Source organism: Papio anubis, chromosome 8 (assembly GCF_008728515.1).
Source record: "Papio anubis isolate 15944 chromosome 8, Panubis1.0, whole genome shotgun sequence".
NCBI lineage: Eukaryota > Metazoa > Chordata > Mammalia > Primates > Cercopithecidae > Papio > Papio anubis.
This window is the reverse complement of record NC_044983.1, coordinates 10,558,626-10,576,060: the sequence shown is the minus strand read 5'-3', so window position 1 is coordinate 10,576,060 and position 17,435 is coordinate 10,558,626. Positions and strand designations below refer to the sequence as shown.

General features: G+C 50.2%; 1 protein-coding gene across 4 annotated transcripts in view; it reads right to left on the bottom strand.

Moving 5' to 3' along the window:
- The window catches only part of PRAG1 (PEAK1 related, kinase-activating pseudokinase 1), a 103,073-nt gene that overhangs the window by 52,939 nt on the left and 32,699 nt on the right, over positions 1-17,435 (bottom strand). For 3 of the 4 annotated variants that reach the window (XM_021942017.2, XM_021942018.2, XM_021942019.2), the window contains 2 exons: positions 7,550-7,966; positions 2,816-4,659 (listed from right to left, as the gene is read on the bottom strand). In XM_021942017.2, the coding sequence (XP_021797709.2) occupies positions 2,816-4,659; positions 7,550-7,879 (2,174 nt within the window). In that variant the 5' untranslated portion in view covers positions 7,880-7,966. Of the gene's footprint in view, positions 1-2,815; positions 4,660-7,549; positions 7,967-12,777; positions 12,966-17,435 lie in introns of those variants that run through there. The other variant, XM_017961769.3, reaches the window with a different exon arrangement.

Here is a 17,435-nt window from a genome sequence, read left to right as displayed (position 1 = left end):
TTGAGACAGGGCCTTTCTCTGCTGCTCAGGCTGGAGTACAGTGGCACAGTCACAGCTCACTGCAAGCTCCGCTTCCTGGGCTCAAGCCATCCTCCCACCTCAGCCCCCAGAGAAGCTGGGATGACAGGTGTGTGCCACCATGCCTGGCTAATTTTCGTATCTTTTTTGGTGGAGACTGGGTTTCACCATGTTGCCCAGGTTGGTCTCGAACTCCTGGGCTCAAGCGGTCCGCCCGCCTTGGCCTCCCAAAGTGCTATGATTACAGGCAAGAGCTACTAACTCCAGCCCTTCTTTTTAATTCTTGTTTCTCCTCTAACTTGTTTATTTTTTAAGAGCTGAAATCTTGAACCTCCGATTCCCACCGAGCTTGAGTTATATGTAATCTAAGGGTTTTATCATAACAAACTGGGCCGAAAAAACTCTGATCTCAACCCAGATGCTAATTAAAACCCTACCTGAGTCATGTTGCTACGGTTACTGGGATTTCTCCAAGCCCTGAGATTCTTAAAGGAGTACATTTTAGTTACTTCTCCAAGGCTTAGGGTGGAGTTCCTGGGATTGAGCCATGCTAGTTCCTATAGGGTGTGGGTGTCATTGTGCAATCAACAGCCCGGGTGGCTTTTGCCTACATCATAACTAACCTTTGCATTGGATTCCATTGTTTGTCTCATTAGAGGCTTTCAATAGCAGGGTGTTATCGAAGTACTATTATCATCTCATTTTAGAGAAGAGACTCCAGACTCTCAGTTTAAAGACGGACTGACTCTTCTAGAGTAGAGACTGGAGACTCAGTCACAGTGAGTAGCTTATGCAAGGTCACTCTATTTGTAAGTGAGAGAGAGGGAATAGGAACTTGGTCTACTGCCAATATCTGTGCTTTCCACTAATTTACCCAGGACTGAGGCAGGCAGATACAATTTAGATGTTTTACTCTCATGCTCTGCTCAATTTCCATGCTCCTTGATGTCCTATAGGTTCAGGAGGAGCATAGACTTAGGATTCTTGCGGGTATGGCAGGAACCTTAGGCTGGTTACTCTAGCTCTCCATCTCTACTTTGTCATCTGTAAATTGGGGCTGGCAATTCCTACCTCTTAGGGCTGTTCTGAGGATGAAATGAGTTGTTATGTCTAACTCTTTTAAATCCATGCCTGGCCCATAGTGAGTGCCGTATAAACAGAAGCTCATCTTAGCTGCGGAATCCCTCATTCATTCGGGGAGTTCACGCGGCTGCCAAAGAGTCTGCAATCACCTCAGGATCTGGAAGACGTCTGTTCTGCATGGTGGGCGGCCAATGCAATTCCAGAACAAAGTAGTGGTCATGAGAAAAAAAACCCACGTTAGATCACATCAGTGCCTGAGACGCCTTGATGTTCAAAGTCAAGTGTCCTAACTGCTTCTCTCTGTGGTCAATTTCCTTGTTTCTGACATCATCCCAGAGGCACATCAGCTGAAACAGAACCACTGGAAATGACATGACTCAAGCAAGTCTGTTCAGAAAGGCTGTAATTTTTTGAAAAACAGTAGGTTTCTCCTTTTCCTAACAGGAATCAATTTTGTTCTAATCGAAAGAAATTTTTTTCCCCCAGCATTTAAGTCCCATCCACAGCTCAATAGCTTAAAAAAAAAAAAGACCATTTATTTTTCTTGAGCCTTTAAAAGGCACTTTAAACTGGTAGGAGATAGCAGGGAAGCAATAGAGAAAACTGAGTTTCAGCATGCTAACACGAAACTACATTTTTTTTCTTTAAAAACCCATGTCTGAGGGTTCCTAACCATGTGTAAAGCTTCCTATTTTCTGCTTTTGGCCCCAAGACCTAATCACCATTGTGGTAACAGTTTATTGGACACACATTTATTTGGCATTAACTGTTTGCTTCCCCAAATCTTTTTTTTTTTTTTTTGAGAAGGAGTCTCGCTCTGTCTCCCAGGCTGGAGTGTAGTGGTGGGATCTCTGCTCACTGCAAGCTCTGCCTCCCAGGTTCACACCATTCTCCTGCCTCAGCCTCCTGAGTAGCTGGGACTATAGGCACCTGCCACCGCGCAAAGCTAATTTTCTTTGTATTTTAAGTAGAGACAGGGTTTCACCGTATTAGCCAGGATGGTCTCGATCTCCTGACCTTGTGATTCGCCCGCCTTGGCCTCCCAAAGTGCTGGGATTACAGGCGTGAGCCACTGTGCCCAGCCTTCCCTCCCCAAATCTTTAAAAAATATTTTTTTTAACTTTAACTTTAAAATATTTATTATTTAAAGAAAATAGAGACGGGATCTCACTATGTTACCTAGGCTGGTCTCAAACTCCTGGGCTCAAGTAATCCTCCCACTTCGGCCTCCCAAAGTGTTAGGATTACAGACGTGAGCCATCATACCCAGCCCTCCCTAAATCTTATAGCATAACCTCCTTTTGCCCTCTTTTGCATGTTTAAATTAAATGAAAATATTCAGGACTTCCTGGAAAAAAAGCCTACTGAAGACACTTCAGAGAACTGGGCAATAAAAAGAAGACCAGACTATAAAAATGCAGGCACCAAACAAATGGCAACAGCTTGGTGGCGCTTCTTGGAAAGATTGATTTCAAATCACCAATCCCAAGCAGGGCCCCACATGTAGGTTTGTTTGCTGGATACAAAGAGGCCACAACTTCTGCTCTCCTGCTCTCCAAGGGCTGCATTGGGACCCTGGGGGAAATTTACATAAAGGCACAAGGGCCTTTGGGCAGATTCTGGGGCCCGGGTCTGAAAGCTTTCATGAGGGCAAAGGTTTCTGGAAGAGCCCTTTGCCCTGCAGAGAGAGTCCCAGGCAGACAATGGTACTCACCTCGACTTTGGAGGCGGAGGAGGAGGTGAGAATGTCTCAATCCCACTTCTGTCCTTGGGGAACTCAAAGGCAAAAGAGGCCGATTTGCTCATCCCAGTCCCAACTTTGCTGTTCTGCCCAGAGGAGCCATCTGTGGGGTGGAGACGGTGCCAGGTCGTGGAGTTTGAATGGTCCGTGGGGCCATTTTTGGTCTCTCTTCCCCAGCTGTGACTCAGCAATTCCTGCTCCACCTCCTCTTCTTCCTCTATCCGGCACTGACGACTCCACGTGCCTGCCTGGAACCTGGGCCGCCTCTGGTCCAAGGCTGAGGTCACAGGCTGGGGACACCTGGATGGGTCACTGAGAGTGACACCGTTGGTCCGGCAGGGAGGAACGGGGTCAGCAGGGCTTCGGGATGGAGGCTGGGGCCCAATGCCGCTGCTGCCAGAGCTCCCGTCACTGAGGTCAGCCAGCGGTGACACCGGGGGCCCTCCGGCAGATGGTGACACCGGGGACCCTCCAGGGCTACTCTTGGACAACTTGGGGGGAATGGCAGGCCTCTCCTTGGGCTTGCTCTCCTTGGCACTGTGAGCATGGCTTTCCCTGGAGCTCAGCCCCTGCCTAGCCAAAGTCTCCTCTTCACCCACCTCGGAGTTCTGGCTCACAGGCCCTCGAGGCCACTGCACCCCCACGGCAGAGTCAGGGCTGCTCAGGTAGATCGTCCGATGGTCCTCTTCCGGGTGGGCCGCCATGACGGTGATGGTGGCTGCCACCTGGGGAGTTGGGTCTGGGCTGTCCTGGCCCCAGCCAGATGCTGTTTTCTGGGCCCAGGCATTACCTGTCCATACCTGGCCCTGGCCTTGACCCTGGCCTTGGCCCTGCGCAGCTGCTGCGTGTTCTGTCTTGGCCTGTGGCTTGGAAGGCACTGGAGCTGCCTTCTTCCTCTTGGTACTCTCAGCATAGATGGGTTCAGGCTGTGTAGCCTCCCTGGGGTGGGCCGGGGGCTGGGGCTCCCCCGTCAGCCCAAGGCATCTGCTAGAGGCCACCCCTGGGCAGCCAAGGTCCTGCTGCTTCTCTGGGGCAGGTTCCTTCATGAGGGAGCAGTAATCACTCTCGAGATGGGGGACGAAGGGGTTGCTGGCGCCGCTGCCGCTGCCGCTGCCACAGGCGAGGCCGTCAGAAGAAGTGGCAGCCTCCGAGGTGAAGGACGCTTTCTTGGGGCCCAGGCAGGATGGGTGGGCAGTGGGGCCCTGGCTACAGCACTCCTTGGGGAAGCTCGGGCCCCGCTTCTCCTGCTCTGTGGGCCCTGCACACTTCCCCTGCTCCCAGCACGTGGGTGAGCCGTCCCTGCCACTATGCCTGCCCCGGGAGCCTGCAGCCTGGGAGGCAGCCTTGGCAACAGGGCTCCCAGGGCAGCAATCCAGGATGGAGCAGTACTCTCCGCCCTCGCTGTCCCCGGAGGGCGAGCACCTTTGATCACCGTCATCCTCCGAGGGCAGGGATTCCCGCAGGGGCCCAGGACCCTGGTGACAGCCAGATGTGGTCCCAGCAAAGGCAGCCAGTTTCTGGCGGAAGCTCCCCTGGGTGGAGGGCCGGTCTTGGTAAGGAAATGAGGGTTTTTCTTTGTGCCCAGCCTTCTCGTCAGGGAAGCTCACTGGGTGGAAAGCAATGTTCCTCTCGCCACGGGGCTCAAGGTTGTGCAGGCCAACCATGGTGTAAGCTGGGGGACAGCGAGGGGAGTTGCCGTCGGGGGAGGTAGAGGGACCAGCAGGCTTCTGTACACCTCGGAAGCTGCCCAGGTAGACAACGGGGGCATCCTCCTGCTTCGGGAGGGGAAGCTTGCCGGGCGCTCGTCTCCAGATGACCTACACACAAGCCCAATGCAAAAAGACTTACATTAGAACTTGTCATAGAAAAAAGAGAGAGAGGAAAAGTGAGAGGGAAGGGCAATGATACTGTAGATTGTCTTCTGTAGCGCAGTGCAGAGGCGCTGGGGCCGGGGACTCAGTGCACGCCCACCTTCTGATCTCCCCACAGCCCTGTGATCATTGCTGGGGCACCCGCTGAGCCATTTGTCTTCCCAGACACTGAGCTGTGCTTCCCACCCATGGATTGTAATGCTTTTGGCTTAAGTCTGTGAAGTAGGAAAAGAAAAATATAACTCTGAAAAAGAACACTTTGCCTTCGTCCTCCCTTGCAACTTCTCTCACTGGGTGAGAGAAGTTGTTCCACAGGACTGGAAAATGGAGCTTGGGGTTTTGTTTAATTTTTGCTTTGAGTTTGTGAGTTTTTTGATAACCCAATCACAGCGCATGCCTGAAGAAATAGAAGTCGTTAAGTGTTTTGAAAACACACGGGACACACTGGAGCCAGGCGCTGTGGCTCACACCTGTAATCCCAGCACTATGGGAGGCTGAGGAGGGCAGATTGCTTGAGCCCAGGAGTTCAAGACGAGCCTGGGCAACATGGCAAAATCCCATCTCTACAAAAAAAATACAAAACCTTGCTGGGCGTGGTGGTGTGTGCCTGTAGTCCCAGCTACTTTGGAGGCTGAGGCGGAAGGATGGCTTGAGCCCAGGAGGCGGAGGTTGCAGTGACCCAAATCACCCCACCACATTCCAGCCTGGGCGACTGAGCCAGACTCTGTCTCAAAAAAAAAAAAAAAAAGAAAAAGAAAAAGAAAAAGAAACACATTGGGTGGGTGGGTGTGGGCAGAACAGGAGAGTGATGGGTGGTTTCTGAACCGGATCAGGGTGAGGGGTGGCTTCTGAATTGGATCTGGGCTTCCTCGCTTCTTTCTGTGCTTTGCTTCCAACTATGCCAGAGGTCCTCTTTCTCCCACCTATAGCAGTGACCTCAGTCTGAGCCTGTGCAAGTGGTTGGACTTGTTGGGCTATGAGACAAAGATGTGGACTGGTCAATACCACTCCTGAAGTCACCGTTTCCTCCTCCTTCTGATCTAAACTCCTCCCTTACCCCCACTTTTAGAAGCAGCCTCAAAGCAGGGCCTGCCTCTGGCTTCTTTCCCAGGTGGTTCTGAGCTTAAAGAGTCCCTGGCTCAGGTTGGTGAAGGCTGAAGGTATTGAGAATGGCCTGGAGAATGGGTGTAATCAGTTTAGGAAAAAACAGAGCAGCCCGGAAGGGGACATCAAGTTCATCGCAACCCAAGGAAATGCCTTTCCTTAATGAAGCCTCCCCTGATTTAGAATTGACGTTAGCTTTCATATATACTCACAGCCTGCCTGACCTACTCACCATATTGGTCAAGAAAACTAGAACAGGCAGAGAGGTCAAACAGGTAGCAAGCAGTTCCTAGAACATGTCTTAGCCACATAGCTTCCTAAATGTGTCTAAAGACAGCAGATGCCAGCAGCCCTGGGTTATGTGCCCTCTGACTTTGTAAAGGTTACCTGTGGAATGAGCAGAATGGTCTGGCCTCTAGGGTGTAACTGTTTTTAGTGACCCTAGAAAAAAAACTGGTAAAATCCAAGCTTCAAAATTGGAAACAGGAGTACTGGCTGGGTATTAGATAATATTAAGGAATTACTGGTAATATTTCGAAGTGTGGGGCCAGGTATGGTGGCTTACGCCTATAATCCCAGCACTATGGGAGGCTGAGGCAGATGGATTACTTGAGCCTAGGAGTTCCAGACCAGGAATTTAAGACCAGCCTGGGCAACATAGTAAGATCCGATCTCCACCAAAAAAAAAAAAAAAAAAAAGTAACCAAGCATGGTGGCATGCACCTCTAGTCTCAGCTTCCTAGGAGGCTGAGGCAGGAGAATCACTTGAGCCTGGGAGGCGGAGGTTGCAGTGAGCCAAGATCTCAATGCTGCACTTCAGCCTGAGCAACAGTGAGACTGTCTCAACAAAATAATAATAATAAAATAAAAATTAAAAACTAAAAAAACAGGCCAGGTGTGGCGGCTCACACCTGTAATCTCAACACTTTGGGAGTCCAAGGTGGGTGGATCACTTGAGGTCAGGAGTTAGACATCAGTCTAACCAACTAACCAACATGGTGAAACCTCGTCTGTACTAAAAATACAAAAATTAGTTGGGCATGGAGGTATGCGCCTATAGCCCCAGTTGCTTGGGAGGGTGAGGCAGGAGAATCGCTTGAACTAGGGAGTGGGAAGTTGCAGTGAGCAGAGATCGTGCCACTACACTCCAGCCTGGGTGACAGAGCAAGACTCCATCTCAAAAAAAAAAAAAAAAAAAAAAATAAGTGTGATGATGGTATTGTGGTTCTGTTTTTCATAAAGACTTTATCTTTGAAAGGTATGTATTGAAATGATGTGATATCTGGGGTTTGCTTTAAAATCATAAGGAAGAGGGATCAGTGCGAGGGGGAGGTGAAATGAGATTGGTCATGAGTTGATGGTTGCTGAAGTTCATATTGAAGGGTATTGGGCGCATGCGATTCACTTTGCAATTACTGCTACTTGTGTATATATTTAAAAGGATCAATTAAGAAAATTTAAAACTTTTTTAAAAAATCTTCATTTTTTGTCTGCTCTACACAGTCTGCAAATCACAGGAGGAAATTCTGGGGGACTAGATTAGCCTAAAGGGACAGAGAGAAAGGAGAGCAGCTACAGCGAATCCCAGGCAAAAGCCATCTCAGGGCAAGCTGACAGGAAGCCATCCTGCAGGTTTCTTGCTGGAACAGCCCTCCCTGGCTGCCAGCCAGTCACCAAGCGTTCAAACAGGAGCAGCCCCTGTAAAAATACCACGAGTGTTAATCAGCCTCACCTGCGAGACTTCGGCACTCAGGCTGGCCTCTGTCCACACATCAGAGGCCTCGGAGCTCATCATGGTGGGCTTCACGGCAATTGTGGGCTTGGAGTAAGGTGAGCTGTTCACACCTTCATCTTCCAGGCGGCAGTTCTCAGGCCTGGGAGGCAGGCGCGGTGGAGGGGGCAGGCTGCCCACTCTGGGCTGGGGAGGGCCGGCCACCAGCTGGTGGTCGCTCCGCAGGCAGAAGCAGTTCTTGCAGGACCCGGGCTTCCAGATGTGCTCCACAAAGTCACTGCACGCAGACATTTTCAGGCTCTCGGGTTTCAGGCGGAGGGTCTGGTGCATCTTGAGCCGACAGGGTGCTGGTTCATCTTGCGCCCGGCTCTCTGGTGTGGTCTTGCGGGATTCAGAGGTGGGTCACAGAGTGGCTTCCTAGAAAGGCAGGACACTTTCCTGATTAGAGATTTGCCATGCCAGACAATGGGTGCACTATCGATTACAATCTCATTATTTGATCAGGGAGGAGAAGGAGGAGAAAAAGGTAAAGATTAGGATCCCATTTATTTTGTGGCCCTTACCCATCTGTCACAAGGCTCTTAGACATTCTCTGGTGGTGTGGCCTTATCAGAAGCTGTAAAAACTAAACACAGCCTTGTTGCTTTAAAAGAGTACATAAAAGACATTTCAGTCCCCTAAAATCCTGGGTGAGGAGTCCCCTAACATCCTTGGAGGTTTGGGGCAGTTATGGGAAGAAATCACATAGGGTTTAAGATGAGAAGCCAGTACCTCATCCATGTATTCCCTGCCACCGGGGGCCTAGAGTCTGGGACGCTGACCCAGAGAAACAAGAACTATCAAGTAGTACAACAAATAAAAAAAAATGGCTTTTGGAAAATAACCCACAATTTTTGAACAAGAACTGTGTGAGAGGGGAGGCAGGTCTAGGCCCTGAAATGTGCATTGTATTCCAGACTTCCAACCAGGTGGAGATAGGAAAGGTTGGGAAAGGGGAGAAGTGGGGTGCTGCCCTGTCCTCCAGACCTTGTGGAGAGGTCTGGCATCTTGAGAAATATCCCTTGCTTAATATATATTACTTGACCCTGTGCTGCTGAGGTCCACAATGCTGGGTGCTATAGGCCAAAGGAGCAAACCAATAGCAAGACAAACTCATGGTCAAAGGTGACTGGATAGATGATAAGAGAGAGAAGAGATTAACGAAGAGCTATTTCCCAGTGATGGCTCTGGAGAGAAGGCAATTGGCTTGCTCAAAGAGTTCATTGCTTCTGAGAGTAAAACTCCAAGTGACAGTTTACACCATGGTCCCTTGTAAATCCACCATTGAGAAGGAGCTCAAAGGGTTGCAGTCATTAACCGATTACCTTGAAATCATTCCATCAGGTAGCTGTTGTCCCCATTTTACAGGTGGGGAAACTATGACAAAAACAAGAACTTGCACCAGCCCATAGACACAGAGAGTTTGCCTGTTCTGGAAACAGAAGCCAACTTTGCAGGTGACTCTTCACTGCAGTGGTGACCTGCGCGTTGCTCCTGGCTCTTCTTAGCCTATTTAAAATGAACTGACTTCCCATAAGGAGAATGTTCAAGAGAAAAATCTTCCTTAAGAACATAAGTTAAACAGGTTCTCATTATATAGGGAGCATTTTGCCTTAGGGTTTGCTCTCCACTTTCCTCCCATAAGGATCTGCCTGAAGTTTGATAATCTCTAAACTGTCAACAGGACTAACCAAGTGGAATGAGCCTGGTAACCCCAAAATCATTCCAGAGTGTTTGCGGGAAGTGCTCTCTCTTATCTCCACGCTCACAGACAGGGGCGTTCATTCAACAAGTGCTGAAGCTATATGTGCCTCTTTCCCCTCCAAAGTGAAAAATGGGTTGGGGCTGGGCGTGGCGGCTCACGCCTGTAATCCCAGCACTTTGGGAGGCCAAGGTGGGTGGATCACCTGAGGTGAGGGGTTCGAGACCAGCCTGACCTACATGGAGAAACCCCATCTCTACTAAAAATGCTGGGCGTGGTGGTGCATGCCTGTAATCTCAGCTACTTGGGAGGTTGAGGCAGGAGAATCGAGGCAGGAGAATCGCTTGAACTCAGGAGGCAGAGGTCGCGGTGAGCCAAGATTGCGCCACTGCACTCCAACCTGGACAACAAGAGTGAAATCTCTTTCTCAAAAAAAAAAAAAAAAAAAAAATGGGTTGGACGTGGTGGCTCACACCTATAATCCCACCACTTTGGGAGGCCGAGGCAGGAGGATCGCTTGAGCCCAGGAGTTTGAGACCAGCCTGGGCAACACAGAGATACCCTGTCTTTACAAAAATAATAATTATTAAAAAAATTATCCAGGTGCTGGAACGCATGCCTATGGTCCCAGTTACTTGGGAGACTGAAGTAGGAGGATTGCCTGAGCCCAGAAGGTCAAGGCTGCAGTGAGCCCTGATCACACCACTGTACTCTGGCCTGGGTGACAAGAGTGAGACCCTGTCTAAAAAACAAAACAAAACAAAAGTTAACAATAAAGCCCATTGCATCTTTACACTAAATAAATCATCTGAAATAAAAGAAAAGTATCTTTTAGCAATCATTGTTAGGGTCTCACAGGTCCTTTTCTTTAAGAAGACTGTTAGCTAGGTTCTTCTCCTCCTCCAAGTACGCCCAAGTAGCAGGTTCCTTCTTTGCCAAGTTCTCCAGAAGAGGTCACTGGGCTTCAACACGCTGAGGAAACAGCCAGGTTTTATAATCTCAGGCCACAGAGAACTATAGGCTGGTTGCTAAGTTTTGGGAGGGGGAAAAAGCAGAGGAAGTATTCTGGCCTTCAGGAACAGGCAGTAGGTTCCTTCCTGGGAAGCTGATGGGTGAAGACTGCCTACACCTTCTAGGCCACAGAAAGGACACTGTCCAGCCCACCTCCACTGCAGGCAGAGGCTCCCATGCCTGCTCCATGGGATGGAGGAAGACAGCTTGGAAACCAGCCCTGTGTGGGCTCTGCAAGTTCCCACAGCTCTTCCTGACACGGGGCTATCTGAGGAGGTGGGGGCCCAACCACTTCCTCAGGGGCTACCACAGATTCACAAAGCAGCAGTTTTGCTTGACGACATGTTGCCTTCTCAACAGGCAAGTAAGAACACAAACTTGTTATTGGGGAAGGGGCGACATTGGTACCACAGGCCCTACTTTCTAAGATTCCCCAACCTTTGCACAGCCCTGGGAGTGTGGAAGGATCTGGATTGCTAGCATGGGGGAAGTTTCCTTGAGGATGTCTCACCAGTTTACGAGCACTCTTCGCTCTGAAATTTCAGAGAATCCTCAGCTCTGAAATTCTTGGATGTTTAGACACGCAACTTTCATCACACGACTGCCGGGGATGGACGCAAAGATTTTTAAAGGGAAGTCATTGAATAAGAAGAGAACAAACGAAGCCCTGGGCTTCCCACTGTCTTTGACTCACTGCATCCTGTTAAAACTGGTTTCTCAGTCACAGCAAACAGAATTTACCACCGCATGCAGCCAAAAAAAAAAAAAAAAAAAAAAAAGGCTGTTTTCCCGTTGCACTTCTGTGCTTGCTTGGAATTATCTCCTATTTGTTTTAAGTAAAAGATGGTGAGAAACACAAGTGGCACGAAGCCTTGCCTCGCCTTGCCTGGTGCAGCAGTGCCAGCTCTCCACAGCATGGGGAAGGCACTTCCCAGCCCACATTCCTTACCTCTGAGGGGAGGCGGCCCCCAGAATTATGCAAATCCCCCCATTTCAGTAGGAGGCTGCAGTGTCAGATTAGAAAAAAGAGCTCAGCATTCTTTCTGATCCAAGTCATGAAAAAAATGTCTTTGCCTCTGCAAACTTCTGCACTAGATTTGTGGCTACAGTTTGCAAGACTGAAGCTGTCAGATACACTCCCACCCCATTTCAAAAAAGAATCTGAAGAATCAAGGTGGCCAGATCTGTAAGATTAAATATTTTGGCCCAAAATACCCCTTCAGACTCACATCAGAAGTTGCTTATGCCTTATCCTGAAGTGACAGAATTCCAGAAAACATTCACCTAAATTTTTTTTTCTACATTTACAGTGAAATGAATGCAACACCAGAAACAGGAAAGAAATGTGTGTGGAAAGTGTCTGAACTTCAGCACACTCCACTGGCCAGGGCTGACCAGGCAGAAAGGAGAAAGTGACAACTTTACCACCCGCTAGCCCCCTGCCTCCCCACTCACACAGAGGGTAAATGATGATATTCACCCAACTTTTCCTTTTCTTTTTTCTTCCTCCAGTGCTGTGGAATCTAATCTCAGAGGGAGGAATGCGGTGTTGCACCCACTACAGTCGAAACCAACCAGACCTCAGGAGAGCAAAATAACTGCGGAATTCCCTAGGGCTTCCTGTCAAATTTCCTTCTCAGAAAGGGAAGGGGGAGAGAAGTTGTTCAGGATAGTTCAGGCCAGTGATCAGGAAAGCCTTCTGAACCTGACTCCGGACTGAATGCATCGCAAAACTCGTCGTCCCTAGACCATTGGGTTTTGCTGTCGGCTCTGCAAAACCATGTGCAGGGTGAGCTTACTTGAGAAAAACGCACACACCGTGAGCTGGCGCTCTCCGCTGCGAATGCCCGGCCGCCTCCATGCCCAGCAGAGGATTCTGCGTTCTAAGTGTGTGTGTCCCCGGATACCAGCAAAGGTTAAGAACGTGCTCACAGCATGCGTTTCAGAGGGCTCAGCCAGGGCTTGGGGGAAAGGGCATCATCTCGTTGCCTCTGGAGCCCCGCTGCTGCATACCTGGGAGCTACCCTGGACCCCCAAACCATCCCCCCGGGTCCTGGTCCCAGCAGCCAGGCGGCCTTCCGTCTCCGCCCCTTGACAATACTCTATCGGTGGAAAGCAGTCCTCAAAGCGCTTCAGTCTCCCGCCGCAAACAGAGCAGCGAGACCAGAGAAACCATCCTAACAGTCGGTCCTCCCTCCTGGAACTCGTAGGAAAGTTTCCCCGTTTTAAAGAGCGCGATTCTCGAATGGATCGAAAACACCCTCCAGCTCCTCGGTCCTCCTGGCCGGGCGCCTCCCTGCACCTCGGGCACCACCCCGGGCTCACGCGGCCCCGGCGCTACCCACTCCCCGAGCGGCCGCCTGTCACCCCAGGGGTCGCCTGCTCGGCGATCGCAGCGCCCCTCCAAAGCTCCCCTCTGCGACCACGCTCGCCAGACAAAAAGAGGCCGAATTTGGAGAGCGCGTCGCGGGCTCACCTCGGGGCTGCGCTTCCTCTGCCCCTCCGTCGGTCTCCAAGCCGCCCGCCGCCCGGCCGGAGCATTGTTCGCTGAAGGTCTGCGCGCGGTGCGTGCCCGGCCGCTGGCGGGTGGCGTCTGCCTGGGCCCGGCGGCCGGGTGGCAGCTGCGAGCTCGGCTCCGCCCCCTCCGCCTCCGGTGACGCCGCCCGCCCCGGCTCTCGCCGCACCTCCGCAGTCCCTGCCGCCGCCCGGCCCCGCCTGGACCGCGCGCCCCGCTGCCCGGCTCGCGCCTGCCGCTTCCACCCGGCGGGCTCCTACCCCCAGGGCCCCGACTCCTTCAAAGTCTCCACGCCCGGGGCCTCCCTCTCTTGCCCACCCTCCCGCCCCCGACCGCCAGGCTCCGCCCCGAGCCCGAGACTTGGTGCTGGCTGACCCCAGAGCTCAGCACCCGTTTGCACCCGCTCCTCAGTGGGGACCCTGCACAGCCCTGCAGAGGCGAGCTCTAGCGTTCCAATCCTCCTTTGGCCACCATGCATGTATAGGTGCCCGGCATCGCTTCATTCAGCCGGCCCTGCGGGACCCTGGGAAGAGAGGGAGAAGGAAGGGGAAACGAGGAAGTGAGGGGTCGGGAGTGGAATACCAGGTCAGGGTCCGAGGCGGGCTCTGAAAGCCACGTGAGCACAGCGAGCCTCAGCTCCCCCTACCCCTGGGAAGAGGGTGGCGCTGGAGGGAGCAGGGCTGGGAGTCCTGGTGGCGGGTTCCAGGTTCCGCTCAGTCCCTGGACTGCAGGCCTCTGCCAAATTGTTTGACCTCTTTGAACTTTAGTTTTCTGGATGTAGAATGCAAGCGTTGCACTGCAGGGAGCTGGCCTTCTACCATGCCGGGACATCCAAGTCTTCCGCAGCCCAGTAATACACCTGTGTTTACACCGTTTCAGTAAGTGAGTCATTCACTGAGACAGAACGAGTTCGAGATAGTCCTTGAGCTAAAAAATCTTTTAACTGGGAGTATAATAGCTTAAGACCCAGTCAGTCCTGTAGCTTGACCTGGGTGTTTACTCGGGGATCCGGGGCTACGGTCACCTCCTAGGGCCATGCCAGGTGGGTAGAATTCAGTGAAATGGAACAGGAAGAGGACCCTACCTCCCCCAAAAAATGCAACACCAGCGGCTTCTCTCGCCCTTTCCCCCCTCCCCAGAAAGGCAGTTTATTGTGACTCTAATGAAGGTCCTCTGCCGGTCAGCCCGCGAGCCCCTACCTGCTGAGAGGAGGAAGATGGGCCCCCACCCCCACCCCTAGATCCCTGGCTCTCCTCTTTGCTGCTGTGGGTGTGGACAGAGAGGGAAGATGTGTATTTGAGGTTTGGCTTCTGCGTGAGGAAAGGGAAAAAAGGATCCAGGGAATGCTTCCTCATGTTCCAGTGACACCCATTCCTCCTAAGAGGATAGAATCTGGGGGAAGCTGTAGAGGGATGGCAATGCAATAGACATTCCTTAAGGACCTACCCAGCGCTAAGCAACCCTATGAGGAGAGCATCATTATCCCCATTCTACAGATAGGAAAACTGAGGCTCAGGAGGCCGCACAATTTGCCAGGGTTCCTCAGTTGAAAAGTAGTAGTACTAAGATAGGAACCAAAGGCTGTCTGGCTTTGCTGGTAGGCAAGTCTACTCTGCCACTCCGCCCTCGCCAAGTGCAGGTAGTCCAGCCCTATTCTTTTTTCTTCCTAAGTGAAGAGAAATCATTTGAACAAATACTGGCCGGGCGCGGTGGCTCACACCTGTAATCCCAGCACTTTGGGAGGCCAAGGCGGGCAGATCACCTGAGGTCCCGAGTTCAAGACTTGCCTGGGCAACATGGTGAAACCCCATCTCTACTAAAAATACAAAAATTAGTCTAGTGTGGTGATGGGTGCCTGTAATCCTGGCTATTCGGGAGGCTGAGCCAGGAGACTCGCTTGAACCCAGGAGGTGGAGGTTGCAATGAGCCGAGATCACGCCACTACACTCCAGCTTGGGTGACAGAACAAGATCCTGTCTTTGGTTACACTTCATCAGCATCCGATAGAGCTGAAGGATCCAGACCCTACCAAGACTCAAGAGGGGAAGGTGTTGATAAACAGGTAGGTACAAAGTGGTCTGCACTGGAGAAATACAAAAGTGGCTTCAGAAAGTGTGCAATTCATTTACACTGGGAGAGGGTAAGTGAATGTTTGAGATGTTTGAGAAGTTCCTGGTTCTCGGGATTCAGGCTAAATGTTTCACTTCTTTCTCTGTAAGAGAGACACTGACCTCACAGAATAAAGGCCATGCTGAATACGTAAAAGAGGCACTTACTTTTGCACTTTATTTTCTTCTCTTTACCCAAATTATTCTTTTTTTTTTTTTTTTTTTTTTTTTTGAGATGGAGTTTCACTCTTTCGATCATGCTGGAGTGAAGTGGCAAGATCTTGGCTCACTGCAGCCTCCACTCCCTGGGTTCAAGCCATTCTCCTGCCTCAACCTCCTGAGTAGCTGGGATTACAGGCGCCCACCACCATGCCTTGCTAATTTTTCTGTTTTTAGTACAGGCAGGGTATCACCATGTTGGTCGGGCTGGTCTTGACCTCCTGACCTCAAGTGATCTGCCTGCCTCAGCCTTCCAAAGTGCTAGGATTACAAGTGTGAGCCACCGTGCCCGGCCTCGGATTTATTCTTAATATGTGAACAGGCTAGAGAGGATAATTATAAGAAGAGAAAGCCATACTGTGGCAAGACTTGTAGTTCTGTGGCATGGGGCAGTACTTGAAGGGTTAATTCACTGTGTCTACAAAATAAACTCTGTTCTCAAGTGGTTTGCTGTGCTCACACAAAACAAATGCATTATACTGTAGTTGCTGACATATAATGTGCATCTTCTTAAAAGCCAGCAACATGGCCATAGAGACGGCTTCATCTTGCCTAATGAAAAGAATCAAAAAACACTTCAAAGGAGCCACTAAGATGTACATAAAATACCCATACTCTTACGCAGTGCTCTACCAGTGAGTGTTAAGTATATGATATCCTCAGTCAAGCTACGGTAAGCTCATGCATTTTCATAAACAATTCTTGCTTGAACTTCCAAACTGTAGCCTGCAATGCCGTGTAATTTGTGTAGACACAGCATTCTGCTTCTAGCTACTTATCAGCCCATTTTTATGACACTTTTAACTGCATGGCGTGGGCTCCTTGATACAGACCAGACCTTGAAGAAGAGCAATTCCCTGTCAGCATTTTAGTCCAGCAGCACCATTCTGTACAAGAGCAGTTGTATTTTAGGAAATTGGGACAAGAGGTTAAGGGTGGGAGTGCTTTGGGGCAAGTACAGTAAGGTAGTTTGGAATTAGGCAAAATGGCAGGATTAGGAAGGGCATGCCATTACATTATACTGCAAAAATACAAGCTGGGGTTTTCGAGAGGGGTCAGGGAGTATGAAGATCGAGCCGAAGAAATCCCACACATGTTATCTCCCCAGCCAGAGAATACGTCTCAAATAATAGAGACATGCATCTTACCTAAAAGTGAGAAAGATGTTCGGTTTTCTAAATGAATATGTATTGAGTACCTTCTACTTATAAGCACTGCATGAGGTCCTATTGGGAAAAGAAAGACAAGTAAGAGCCAAAAAAAATAAGCTCTATGAGAGGAAGATAAGCCGGGGCAGTGGGGATTCAAGGGAGAAACAGACAGAAGAAACACAGAAACTGACTTTACAGAGGAGGGGAGCTTTAGAAGATGAGAACGATTTCAATCTGTGGACGATGGGGACTTTCCAGACTGAGACAATGGTATCTGCAAAGGAATGGACGTGGGAGAGGCGGAAGACTTTTCAGAGGTTTTGCATTCTAGCCTGGCTGGATCATGGTTATTGGAGACAGGCCTGGAAACGGAGTGTGGCACTAGAAGAGAAGAACTTGGTTTCCAGGTGAGCCATCAAGAAAGTGTTGACATTTCCGAGCAGGAGAATGACATCACGGAGGCAGTTTTTCATTAGCTTTCTCTGGATCTTGTATCCCAGATGGATTAGGAAGTGGGAGAAGAGATTGGAGACAAGGAGTCTGGCTTAGCATTCCTATCCCTGGTCCAGATGGCAGTTGATGTGTTTTGATAAGGAACATGGCAAGGGAAACAGAAAGAATGGATCGTGTATGTGCTTTTGAGAGACATGAAGAGGGAGAAATGGGGATTGGTTACTTCACAGATTCACTATGAGCAATAATCTATTAACGAACAATGGCTTACATTATGGAGCACTTACTCAGCATCAGGCCCTGTGTGCTCAATGATGTACCTGGCTTTTCTCATGTAAGCCTCGCAGAAACACTGGGGTAGGTGCTATTACTGAGGGAGAGGAAGGAATCAAAGGTGACCAGTAGAATTTTAACCCCTAGAGACCAGTGGCACAATGGTATCATTCTTACAAACAGGAAAGTCACAGAATTCAGTTTGTGGTCTCTCGGGTTGGAAGTGTGTAGCCACCATTTGGTGAATGAAGTCGTCCTGCCAGAGTGGTGTTTGGAGCCCCCAGAACAAATGAAGGAGTTGGAGGAGTATTGTGAAGAAGGAGCAAAAGCGATAGGAAGAGGCGAAGAATTGGGGGACCCAGGAATGTAGAAGAATATAGAATATAGGAATATAAAAGAGGCCATGAGAAAAAAA